The sequence below is a fragment of the Leptosomus discolor genome, chromosome 4 (genome assembly GCF_034619465.1).
Source record: "Leptosomus discolor isolate bLepDis1 chromosome 4, bLepDis1.hap2, whole genome shotgun sequence".
NCBI lineage: Eukaryota > Metazoa > Chordata > Aves > Leptosomiformes > Leptosomidae > Leptosomus > Leptosomus discolor.
In genome coordinates this window covers 80,669,406-80,680,758 of record NC_141394.1, presented here as the reverse complement: position 1 = coordinate 80,680,758, position 11,353 = coordinate 80,669,406, and the positions used below count along the sequence as shown (strand labels likewise).

Here is an 11,353-nt window from a genome sequence, read left to right as displayed (position 1 = left end):
TTCTGGAAAAGCACGCAGCCGATCAGGCAGCCGTTGCAGGCAGCCCGAGCGGCTGCTTGTGCTCCTTTAAAAGTGGAGAAGAGCTTTCTCCAAGCATCCTCCAGCAACCTGCGTGTCTTTAAGCAGACTTGGGAAGCGGCTTCTCGCTGAGCACGCGAGATCCAGCCGCAGCTTTGGGAGGCAAAAGCTTGGGGGGGGGGGGGAAGGGCGCGGGGGGGAGGGGGGGGTGAGGATATTTTATTTTCTTAGCCTGCTTGTGACAAAATGTTCTGGTCTGTCACTGGAGGTGTCACTGCCGGGAGAAAACTCGTGCCGCTGCCCGCTGCGGTGAGCTCAGAGCATGTTGCTAAGGGTCAGCCCCAGGCGGTTTCTGGAGCACCATCTTCTCTTTGTGGAGAGCGCAGAGCAGCAGCAGCACCCGGCTCAGAAACCGCTCCCGAAGCCATTCATGACTGAGGAACCCTCCGTCCCAGCCCAGCCAGACCTGCCGTCCTCCAACCTCACCAACGCGACGGACTGCGGCGAGGAGATCTTGCTCTATGGGGACACGGAGAAGATCGTCATCGGAGCGGTGCTCTCCATCATCATCCTCATGACCATCGCCGGCAACGGGCTGGTCATCATCTCCGTGTGCATCGTCAAGAAGCTCCGGCAGCCCTCCAACTACCTGGTGGTGTCCCTCGCGGCGGCCGACCTGTCGGTGGCCTTTGCTGTCATGCCCTTCGTGACCATCACAGACCTGGTGGGGGGAGAATGGCTCTTTGGGAAGGTGTTTTGCAACGTGTTTATCGCCATGGACGTTATGTGTTGCACCGCCTCCATCATGACCTTGTGCATCATCAGCGTGGACAGGTAAGGGAGGACAAGGTACCCGCCATGTATTCAGGTGGGCTCGAATAGAAGGGTGTTTCTGGAGGTTGAGGGCCACTGGAACCACGTTCCCGGTTGGATCAATGCTTCCACATGTGTTTTCCAGGTGCACAGTGTTGCTGAGGGCTTTCTGTAAGAATTAAGTGCCTCGGTCCCTTCAGAAGAGCCGGGCTTAAGGTGCTTTCTGAAGTAACTTCTCTTAAGTTACAAGCTTAGTCCTCCCCCTCTAGGCAGCTGCTTCACGTTGTTCTTCCTTGGCTTGAGGAACAGAGCCTAGAGGATAGACCTGTGACCAGACCTTCTCCATGGAAGGAGGCTGGAACCTAAAATCACTCAAGAAAACAACTAAAAATAAACCCCACGTGCACTTTGAAAAGGTTATGGGGCTTCTGGAGCCCAGTCCCACGGGATGCTCTGCTGCTCCCTGGACTTGTGCCTTGGCTAAGGATGTTGGCAACTCCCCCCACCCCGTCCCAAGTCCCCCAAACCCCTGGTTTAGCCCAGCGCATGCATTTGTGAGGATTTGCTGGCTTCAGCTCCCGCACCTGGGGTCAGGAGAGAAAGGCTAAGCCCATCTGGCAAAACTGGCAAGACTCGGGCATGTCAGCACCTCCGTGGCTCTAATTATAGCAGCCTGCGTCATTAGGGACAGCGTGCTGACGAGCCGGTGGGCCAGATCCAGATCTGACGCGCGTGCCGGCTTTCTCGGGGGGTTGGTTTGGGTTTACGCTGGCACCGCTGAGCCGCGCTGGTTTGTGATAAGCAGCTCGGGGAAGGGAGGCAGAAGCGTGCCTTCGGCTATACCACCTCCCTGGTCACTCTCCCCGGGTGTGAAACCAGGTGACAAAGCAAAAAAGGACAGAAGGAAAAATCCTGATGATGATGATGATTGCCGTTACCCCCCTGGCAAGCAAACAGCAAGTCCTGCTCCGAAGCCCTCGCCCCCTGCCAGCCGCTGCTCCCCTACGAGCTGCCCTTCGCAGCCCTGATCAGCTCAGCGCTGCTGGTTAGAAAGCAAAAATCCCTCGCAGGCCACACAGCAAGGTCCAGCTCTTCTGCTGAACTCGATCTGTTTTAATAAAAAGCCTGTTTGTAAAAAAAAAAAAAAAAAAAAAAAAAAAAAGTGGGTCTGTTCAGAGCTGCCAGAAGCCTGTCTCTGTTAGAGGGAAGAGATTAAATGCAGTAATGAAATATGTCAATGCTTCCTCTCGATGAGTGAGGAGCAGAGAAGCAGCTGCACACTGGCTTTGCTTTGACAATTTCCCTTCCCTTTCCCTTTCCCCTTTCCCTTTCCCCTTGCCCCTTGCCCCTTGCCCCTTGTCCCTTGCCCCTTGCCCTCTTCCCCCTTCCCCTTTCCCCCTTCCCCTTTCCCCCTTCCCCTTTCCCCCTTCCCCTTTCCCCCTTCCCCTTTCCCCCTTCTCCTTTCCCCTTTCCCCCTTCCCCTTTCCCCTTTCCCCCTTCCCCTTTCCCCCTTCCCCTTTCCCCCTTCCCCTTTCCCCCTTCCCCTTTCCCCCTTCCCCTTTCCCCTTTCCCCCTTCCCCTTTCCCCTTTCCCCCTTCCCCTTTCCCCCTTCCCCCTTCCCCCTTCCCCCTTCCCCCTTCCCCCTTCCCCCTTTCCCCCTTTCCCCTTTCCCCTTTCCCCCTTCCCCTTTCCCCCTTCCCCCTTCCCCCTTCCCCCTTTCCCCCTTTCCCCCTTTCCCCCTTTCCCCCTTTCCCCCTTTCCCCCTTTCCCCCTTTCCCCCTTTCCCCCTTCCCCCAAGACTCTTCCAAACATGCAAACAAATAGGAAAGACCTTTCACAAGAAGCATCACGATTTATTCCCCTTGCTCATCACGTCTCTCTCACCCGATGCCACCGTTCCTGTGAGCAGACCAACACCCGAGGGCACCGTGAAGGCAGGTGCCTGGGCTTGATGCCAGGTTGTCTTTCCCCATTGAAATGGGACCCAGCAGGAGGTTTCGGGGCCGGGGGGGGGGGGGGGGGGGGGGGGGTGTTGCAGACACCAGTGTGGGGAGAGGGTCCACACAGGCAGAGGCTGAATCTTGGGGGGGTGCCGAGGGCTGTCGGGAAGGCAGTGGGGAGGAAACTGCTCCGTGTAGGATGGACAGGAGTTGCAGGGCGCATATCTGAAATCCCTGGCTGAAGTAGGAGCAGCCCTAAGGCTGCTCTGAGTTGCACACACTGGTCACACAGCCAAGGAGGATCTCTTTGAACCGGGTGATGCTGCAAACACTCATGGGTACACTTTTTCTGGCTCTAGCAAACCCCCTCTCCACCTCTCTGGGGGAGCATCTCTGCCCAGCTCACCCAGATGAGCTTGGTGGGGCTCCTCGGAGCCCAGGAGCGGGGCAGCTTCAGGCCCTTGCTGCAAAACGGAGCTGCAGGGGAGGGGAAACCACCCCCACCCCACAGGGACACGGTGCTGCGCCCCATCTCACACGTCTCTCAGACACCTACTCACCTTCTGCTGCACCTTCTCCAGCAGCCGGCCATGCAAACCCCACCGTCCTTTTTTGGCTGTCGGAGAGGAAAAGGGAGCTGCAGGACAGGGAAGGATGGTGGGAGCAGGTTGCTTCAGACCTCTCAGCAGGGTGAAGGGAGGGAAAAACCCTGTGATACAAGAGGCTGCCATAAAGCCTGAGCCTTCTGGCACGGGCTTGTTCTTCAGGTGTGTTCGCACAGGAACCCGCGCCGTGCCGGGAGCCTGGCTGGGCTGTGGCATCACCCTTGGCTCCCAGACCTTCATCTCCCCCAACAAAGGGTCCGATGGGGAAGTTGAGCAGTTAGAGGGCGATTGCCTGAGATGCATTTCTAGCCAGGAGAAGAGAAAAAGAGCAAAGGTGGTAGGTGAGCAGAAGGAGGGCTGGCAGGGCAGAGGGGAGGGGGTGAAGAGTCCTCCCAGCCATGCCCAGCTCATCTCTGGGTGGGAGGAAAGACGTGCTGCAAGTGCAGGGGGGCTGGGGGGCTCAGTCTGTGCTTGAGGAGGGTATGGGAATAATTGGGATTTCCTCCAATGAACAAAGGAGGAGTAGGTGACCGGGGCACCGTCCTGCTGCTTTCTGCCCTGAGGGTCCCCAGGATTGGGCTGTGCATTGTGGGCAGTATCTTGAGGGTCCTACAAGTCATTGTTGCCCCACATCAGCCCATCGTACTCGCCGCTCCCCCAAGGCAGTTGATGGAGGTGGATCGAGAGGGGGCAGGGATCCAGAACCACGCCTGACCCCCCCCCCAGGCTTGGGATGGGCAGGATTTTTGGTTTAGTTCCTGGTGGAAACACCTCCAAAAGCACACTTTTCACTTTCTATGCTGGTACAAAGCAAAGCCGACCACAAAGCTGAAGCAAAAGGGTAGCTGAGTTTGCAGAAAGCCTGAAACACCTGCGGCAACGGGGACAAAATGGTTGTTCACCTCAGTCAGGCGCTCACTGAAGTGTTCCTCCAGCGATGGCAAGCTGTTCCTCCTGCCCTGCAAGAAAGAAAAGGAACAGCACTGGTGCTTCTCAGAAATATAAATACCTCCTCTAGCTCTGTCCTGAATGCCAGCTTGGTCAGGAGGTGCCTGTTTCTGCCAAAGAAGAGGTGGTGTTTTTATTGGTGGCTGAAGTGTCCTCGTATTTTGGTTAGCTTAGATATAAAAGATGCTTGGTTTGCCCAAGATGACAAGTACTATTAAAATGTAGGCTGCGACTATTGATCATTAAAGCAGAGCGCTTTCTAAAAGCCTCTTGATTGAAGCTGGTAGAACTAATCTTGTCTGAAGGGAGTTTTGATTGATTTTCTTTCAAATCAAACCAGAAAAATGCTGGAAACACCCATCTTTCTCTTACATTTTTCTTACATAAAAGCCTGTCGATGTTATAGATTCTTTAATGCCACAAAACCAAAACAACAACAACAACAAAAAACCCCTTTCGCCTGTTCAGCTTTTGATAAAGCTCTCTGCAAAAATGCCAAGCAGCTGACGAAAGAAGCTCCCCCACCCCCACATATCACTTCGGGTTTGCCTAGTGGAGAAAAAAAAAGTCTCCATCCATTTCTCAGGCAGCCCCACTGGGGCTCTCCCATCTCCCCAGCAAGTATTTTCCACCCAAAATCAGATGCTACGCTCCAAATTGGCATCGTCCTCAGTAAAAAGGATGCCTCCCGAAAGAGCTGGTGGGATGAAACCTGCAGAGGATTTTGCTGGATTGCCTTTCCCGTGTCCTTCATCCGAACGTGTCCCAGGCCAGGTAGGTCCCGCCATCGTATCTCCAGCGAGCTGGGATGCATCCCTGGGATGCTCCCACCCAGCCTGGCTTAAGGGCATGGGCAGATGATGGGTAGCTGCAGCCTCCAGCTGCCCTTTGCATCCTTCACCTGGAGGCTCCCTCTCCCTCAGCAGGATGGGGCAGCCATAGCACCAGCTTGGAAGTCAGGTACGGAGCTTAAACTGGGCCCAGAGGAGGCATGGGATCGTGGTAAAACAGTGAGGTCCAGGAAACAGCAATTCTGGGATCATTTGGGCTCAGCCAACCCGTGTGAGTGGAGGTTCGTCCTTTCTCAGTTCACCAGCTGTAGAATGGAAATAGGGGCACCTTCGGGTTTATTTCTTATTTAATCCCTGACATAAGGACTCAGCAATTACCGTTGAGCATAGAATAAACGCACTAAATTGCCTCGTCCATGGGGTTGATGGAGGAGCCCAGCCTGGGGCAGGTCTCCTACCCCGTGGTCAGGGTTCAGGCTGCCCAGGCATCCGTGGAGCGAGGACGTGGGAAGAGTTTATTGCACAAGGAACGAGTGGCTACACAGTCAGCTCTGCACGGCGGGGGTCCTGCAAAGCCGCACAAACTGCCAGTAAATCGCTGCTCTGGGAACCAGCTTTTGTTACCTGATTACCACTAAACTCGATTACCAGCAAGGCAGACAAACCAAATTAGAAAAAATAAAAAAAAAAATTAAGAAAATAATCAAAGCAAGAGAATTTGATTTGCGTTTCATTGCATGTCTGTGCAATCCTGCCTCCCGTGCTCCTGTAAACGCCGGCCTATTTTGAGGTCTTCTCGCTCTCATCAAAATTATCAGCAAAGACCTCAAAACGGCCCCATTTCCTCCAGCAGCGACTGCACAAGGCACCCGCAGATGAAATGTGTCAGCTTTGCCTGCTTTTTAAATCTCGTCACTGTGCATTTTGCTTGGCTAGCGTGTAAATTCCTTGAAGTTTCAGCAAATCCCGAGTGGATCAGCTTCTAAAGAAAACCCAGTAATAGCATAATAAAGGATATCACACAACACAGCATATATTAGTTTGCAAAGTTCTTGGCTTGCATATACAGAGGAGTGATTTTTCAGGTGCTGAATTTGGAGCTGCAACAGCAGGGCACGGTTTTCTCCCAGCCTAGGGGACATCAAGTCTGCTCCCCCTCCATAGCCCCTTCCTACACCAGGAGGGATATTTGGCAGCCTCCCTCCAACCCGCTCCCACCCATCTCTCTGGGTCCAAATCTTCCAGCCAGGCTCATCACTCCTCGCTGTGCTCAGCCCAGTTAGGAAGGAGGAGATGGTATATTTTGGAAGAAAGACACCAAAACCAGCCCTGCTGTCCACCTCCATCTCATCAGGCCTCCGCCTGCATAGACGCTGCTGGGCGTTCAGACAACACGGGTGGTCATGGAGCGTTTTGCTTGGTTTCTGTGACTAAGGCCAGCTGAAGAAAATACAGAAGAAAACAGGAAAAGAATAACTCAGTGAATTAATTCAAATTCATTTTATCAGGGAGTCAAGGGAGAATACTTTGGGCTTTGAATTTATCTAACAGTCAGAAGAGGAGAAGGAATTTGATTTTATTTCCGTCTTCTTCCAATCTTGGAGGAGGATCTGGAAGAGGGAAATAATCAGGGAGGAAAAAAAAAATCTCCTAACACCTACAATGAGACTGACTGACAGGAAAAAAGAAAAAAAAAGATACAGCAGAGGTAAAGTTCTCCGCAGAAATTTTCCTTTTTGGCAGAAAAGCCTGTTCTCCCCTTGAACAGCTTTCAGAACAAAGTACCCACACAGCTGCTGTTCTCACTGACCCTCTGGACTGACAGTTTATCCAAGAACAATTAAGAGGTGATGTGATCCTGCCTAAAAATGCCTACAAATTCCTGACAGCAGGCAGTTTGAACCAAAAAAGCTGTAACATAAAAGAAATCCATATGACTAGCTAGAGGTTTTTGCTGGATTGATCGAGGCTGAACAGCAGGCAGATGTTTTTTCAGTGGGAACGTTGGCTGACAGTGGCCAACTCTCTACTGATTTATTAGTTTACAATCGTGATTTACCAACTAACAGTTGACACAATGTCTTAGTCACACGAACTCTCCCAATCACGGCTGGGGACGGTTCAAAATTACACCCTGTAGTCTACTGGTGGACTACGGTGTCTGGAGCTGGTGGTTGATGCATTCTCCAGCTCCCTTCAGTCAAGCTCACAAGGTAACTCCTAACTCCAGGCATCAGGATTTGTGAATCTGTGGGTCACCACATGCTTTTTGGGATCTCCTACTCGGAGGTCCTATCATTTCACTCTCAGGGGAGGGCTGGACACCATCACTTCAGGAGCTACGGGCCATGCAAGGGAGAGGACTACTCCAGCTGTTTGTCTCATTCCTGTCTTGGTTTCCAGAGATAATCTCCAGCAGATGTTGCAGAAACCTGTAGGTTTGTCCTAATATTGCAGGCTGGATGGAGAGGGGAGTGATGGGCTGTGCTGCTCTCAGCGGTGTCTCCCATGGGTGCCAGCGCTGCAAGAGGCAAACACCCAGTCCATCGGCTGAAAGAAGCTGTGCCTCAGCAGCTGATCGGGTGATCACTAGCTTTGCTTTCTGTGCCCGTCCAGACACATCCTTAAGTCTTCCCGAAGGAACCAAGCTCCTTGCTCGCACACAGCCTCAGGGGCATCTCAGCTGCAAAGTATATTTCTTCCCCGAGTTCCCAAGTTGCCTGGACAGATAAGAGAAGGGTGTTGTGCTTCCCACTTCCCATTAAACACTGGGATGAGTCTATTCATTTAATCTGGAGTCAGTCCTGATGTATTCTGGTGTAAGTGTTACTCTGTGGCTCACCCACCCCACTCCTGGGTGTTTCCCTGGGAGGGCAACAGTCCGGAGTGAGTTGCATGCCGCGGCTGGAAGTTGTCGCATGTTCTCTGCACAAACTAGTTCTGGTGGAAAACTAAGCTTTTTAAAGCATTTTTATTCCCCAGGAAACCACGTGAAGCTCGGACTGCACTCAGCAGTTAGATGGCCTCTTGTGTCATGCACGGGGTGGTTGCAAGAAAGCAGTGGGGAATAGTCGAAACAGGGTGTTTAGGTAAGAGAGCTGAAGGGGCGTGAAATGTGTTTCAGAGGAGAAACTGCAGCTGCACGTCCCTGGGACCATTTTCATTTGGTGAATTCATTTGTTGCCCCCCCTGCCAGGGCCAAAATTCTCCTGTCATGGAGGATTAACAGCTGATTAGGAACAAAAACCACCCAACAGCACTCACACCTTGCAACTTTCCTGACCTTTTGCAACTCTTCCTTTGACCAGGTATCTGGGGATCACCCGGCCGCTGACGTACCCCGTGAGACAAAACGGGAAGCTGATGGCCAAGATGGTCTTCATCGTTTGGCTCCTATCTGCCTCCATCACTCTTCCTCCTCTTTTTGGCTGGGCCAAGAATGTCACGGTGGAAAGAGTCTGTCTCATCAGCCAGGACTTTGGGTACACGGTCTACTCCACGGGGGTTGCCTTCTACATCCCCATGGCGGTCATGCTCGTCATGTACAGCCGGATCTACAAAGCTGCCAAGGTCAGCGCTGAGAAGCACCGCTTCATGAACTTCCCCAAGCACTACGAAGAGGAGGGTGTCTACTGCCTGGAGGCCTCCAGCCGGAGCCACCACAGCTCCAGGCGTACCAAAGCGGTGGAGGAATGTGCCACACTCTCCAAACTGCTCCGGCAAGACCGAAAGAATATCTCCATCTTCAAACGGGAGCAAAAAGCAGCCAGGACCCTCGGCATTATCGTAGGGGCGTTCACGTTTTGCTGGCTTCCCTTCTTCCTGATGTCAACGGCACGGCCTTTCATCTGCGGCATCCGCTGCAGCTGCATGCCCCTGCGGCTGGAGAGGACTCTGCTCTGGCTGGGATACACCAACTCCCTCATCAACCCCTTGATTTATGCTTTCTTTAACCGAGACTTAAGGACTACTTTCTGGAACCTCCTGAGGTGCAGGTACAGGAACATCAACAGGAGGCTCTCCGCCGCCAGCATGCACGAGGCCCTGAAAGCCACAGAGAGGCACGATTGCATCCTGTAGAGCCGCGTCCTCTCGCTCAGTGCCTGACCAACGAACTCCTGCCTCTCCATTTCAGGTTCCTTGCTTCTCTTGCCTCTCGGGCCTGGCAGAAACCACGTGTGCCGTTGTCCCCATCCCCCGCCCCCGCCCCGCCAGACATCACCGCTGAGCGCGACACCCCTTCGCCTCGCCCCGGGAGGAGCTGCGGTTCTCCTCGCCTCGGGAACAAGTGGGCAGCCCCTCCTTCTCGCCATGTCCCAGGTGGGAGCTGAAAAGCCATGAGCAAGACCGGGGCGTTCAAGGTCTGCCGCCGACTGTGGGCAAGTCACACCACCTTTCTGTGCCTCAGTTTCCCCATCTGTTAAAAAAAAAAAAAATGAAAGAAAGGAAAAGAAACCCTCCCAACCAAACAGAAATAAAACCTAAAAACTTGATAAGACTGTGGCTCTCCACCTTCAAAAAGGGCTCTAAGGTCTGTGGAGGGCACACGATATGCTTTGTAAAGATGACGTTGGCTGCACTTCTCTATCGAATACGGCAGCAGCTATAGGCTCCATGGTAGACCCAAGCACTCCTGCCATCCCAGCTTACGCGAACTCTTTCCACCGATGTAACTGCGTTTTACACACTGAGCTCACGTCCAGGTGTGCACGTCAGAGCAGTAACACCAATGTTTCCCCTCACACTGTAGCGCTGCAGCACTTGGAAGAGCCACGCTTGCAGAATGAGACACAGATGAACGTGAAGTTTCTTTTATGTTGGGTAGGAAAGTCCAACGGCCTCCTCATCAGGGCGATGACCAGTGAGCAAAGAAAGACAGTCATGTTTATTCATGTTTATCGGGTTGTACGGTAATTCATTCTCAGACAAGTGATGTGTGTTCATAATTTGTGGCTAATTGACTCCATAAAAGCACGCTTTGGTTGACAACAGAAAAAAAGTATATAATTTCTCTGGCAGCTTTACAGTGCTTCAGTATGATGTCCAGCAAGCTTGAAAAAATACACTAAATGATGTATCCTCTTTTTTTTAAAAAAAAAAAAAAAAAAGTCTGGTTTCCTTATTCTGGTGTAGACTCTTTGGTCACTTTGACTTTAAATTGACTCTTTACTTTTATGTGGTGGTGGGACTTGTCTTCCTGCAGTTCTCTTTGCTTTTGATCAACCTTGCCTTGCTGCCCCAAAAACCCTTGCCCGTTCATAATGATGTCTGCTCCACGGGGTCAGTGGTTTGACTCTCTCCTATCTGTGTCTTCTTGTCAAAGCCAGACTGTTCAGAGGCTCATGAAAGGGGCTTCTAGCCCTCCCTCCACTACAGATTTTCTTTTTTTCAAGCAAGAGTATATAAGTGGTGGTAGTCCTATCTCTTGCAACATCACGCAGTACGATGCCTCCACGTGTAGCTAAAAGTCAGGTGTTGGGTGTCTTGGCTGACTGCTGATTTGGTTTGGCTTAGTAACCAAGATTTCGCCTGTGACATCTTCTGTACTCTCACTTCTCTTTTTAAAAGACATTTTTATCCTGTTTCTTTTTACACTTGCTTTTTCCTAGAAATGCCCAACAAAGTCTCCAGTTTAGACTGGTGATTCACAGCAGGGAAACTGGCTCAAGCCCACTGCGAATGTCCCAAGGGACTGAGAGGCTGGGCAAAGGAACAGCAACGTGTCCAGATGTTCTCCAAGCTCGTGTCCTCACAGCTAGAGCCAGAATTGCACACAGGAGCAGTGCAAGTTGTAGCTGTCGTATGGATCTCCAGTGGGAAATACTTAAAAATCAGACAGCAAAGAGATTTGAAGGAGGACTTAGTCAGGAGGGATCCTAAAGGTTTAGCTGGAGCCCTGCTTCACCTGCTGTCCCATGCAGAAGCTCTTTGAAGAGTAGCAAGTGATTCTACCAAGATGCTTAACAGCTTTCTATCTGCCACGGCTTGCTACCTATGGTGTTGGGTTTGTGCAAGGCTGCCTGGACCAGGCTGTCTGCTGAAGGCAGAGCATTGCATGCCTTGCAGCCTGGCCTTGCAGCCACGGTCAGTCCCCATCCCACCCTGCTCAGGGGCTGTTATTCCTGTCCAGGACCCACACAAAATCCAGCCTTGCTGAACTGTCTAGAACGCACGCCCGCAGTAAGGACCTGCCCTCTGCCATTCTGCCAAAGACAGATGCTATTGCCCAGGGAGCCTT

The 11,353-nt window shown here is 52.3% G+C and overlaps 1 protein-coding gene across 1 annotated transcript; it reads left to right on the top strand.

Moving 5' to 3' along the window:
- The first annotated feature begins 325 nt into the window (after positions 1-325).
- LOC104347266 (5-hydroxytryptamine receptor 7) lies at positions 326-9,195 on the top strand. The gene is made up of 2 exons (XM_086464312.1): positions 326-852; positions 8,424-9,195. Exons 1-2 carry the CDS (start codon positions 341-343, stop codon positions 9,193-9,195), a joined length of 1,284 nt encoding a protein of 427 aa, XP_086320438.1. The 5' UTR covers positions 326-340.
- Positions 9,196-11,353: the final 2,158 nt, after the last annotated feature.

What these genes read in the sequence shown, in the direction of transcription:
- LOC104347266 (XM_086464312.1), top strand. Translation starts at nt 341, where the DNA reads ATGTTGCTAAGGGTCAGCCCCAGGCGGTTTCTGGAGCACCATCTTCTC. An exon ending in TGCATCATCAGCGTGGACAG is followed by an intron (nt 853 to 8,423) that starts GTAAGGGAGGAC and finishes TCCTTTGACCAG; the next exon opens with GTATCTGGGGATCACCCGGC.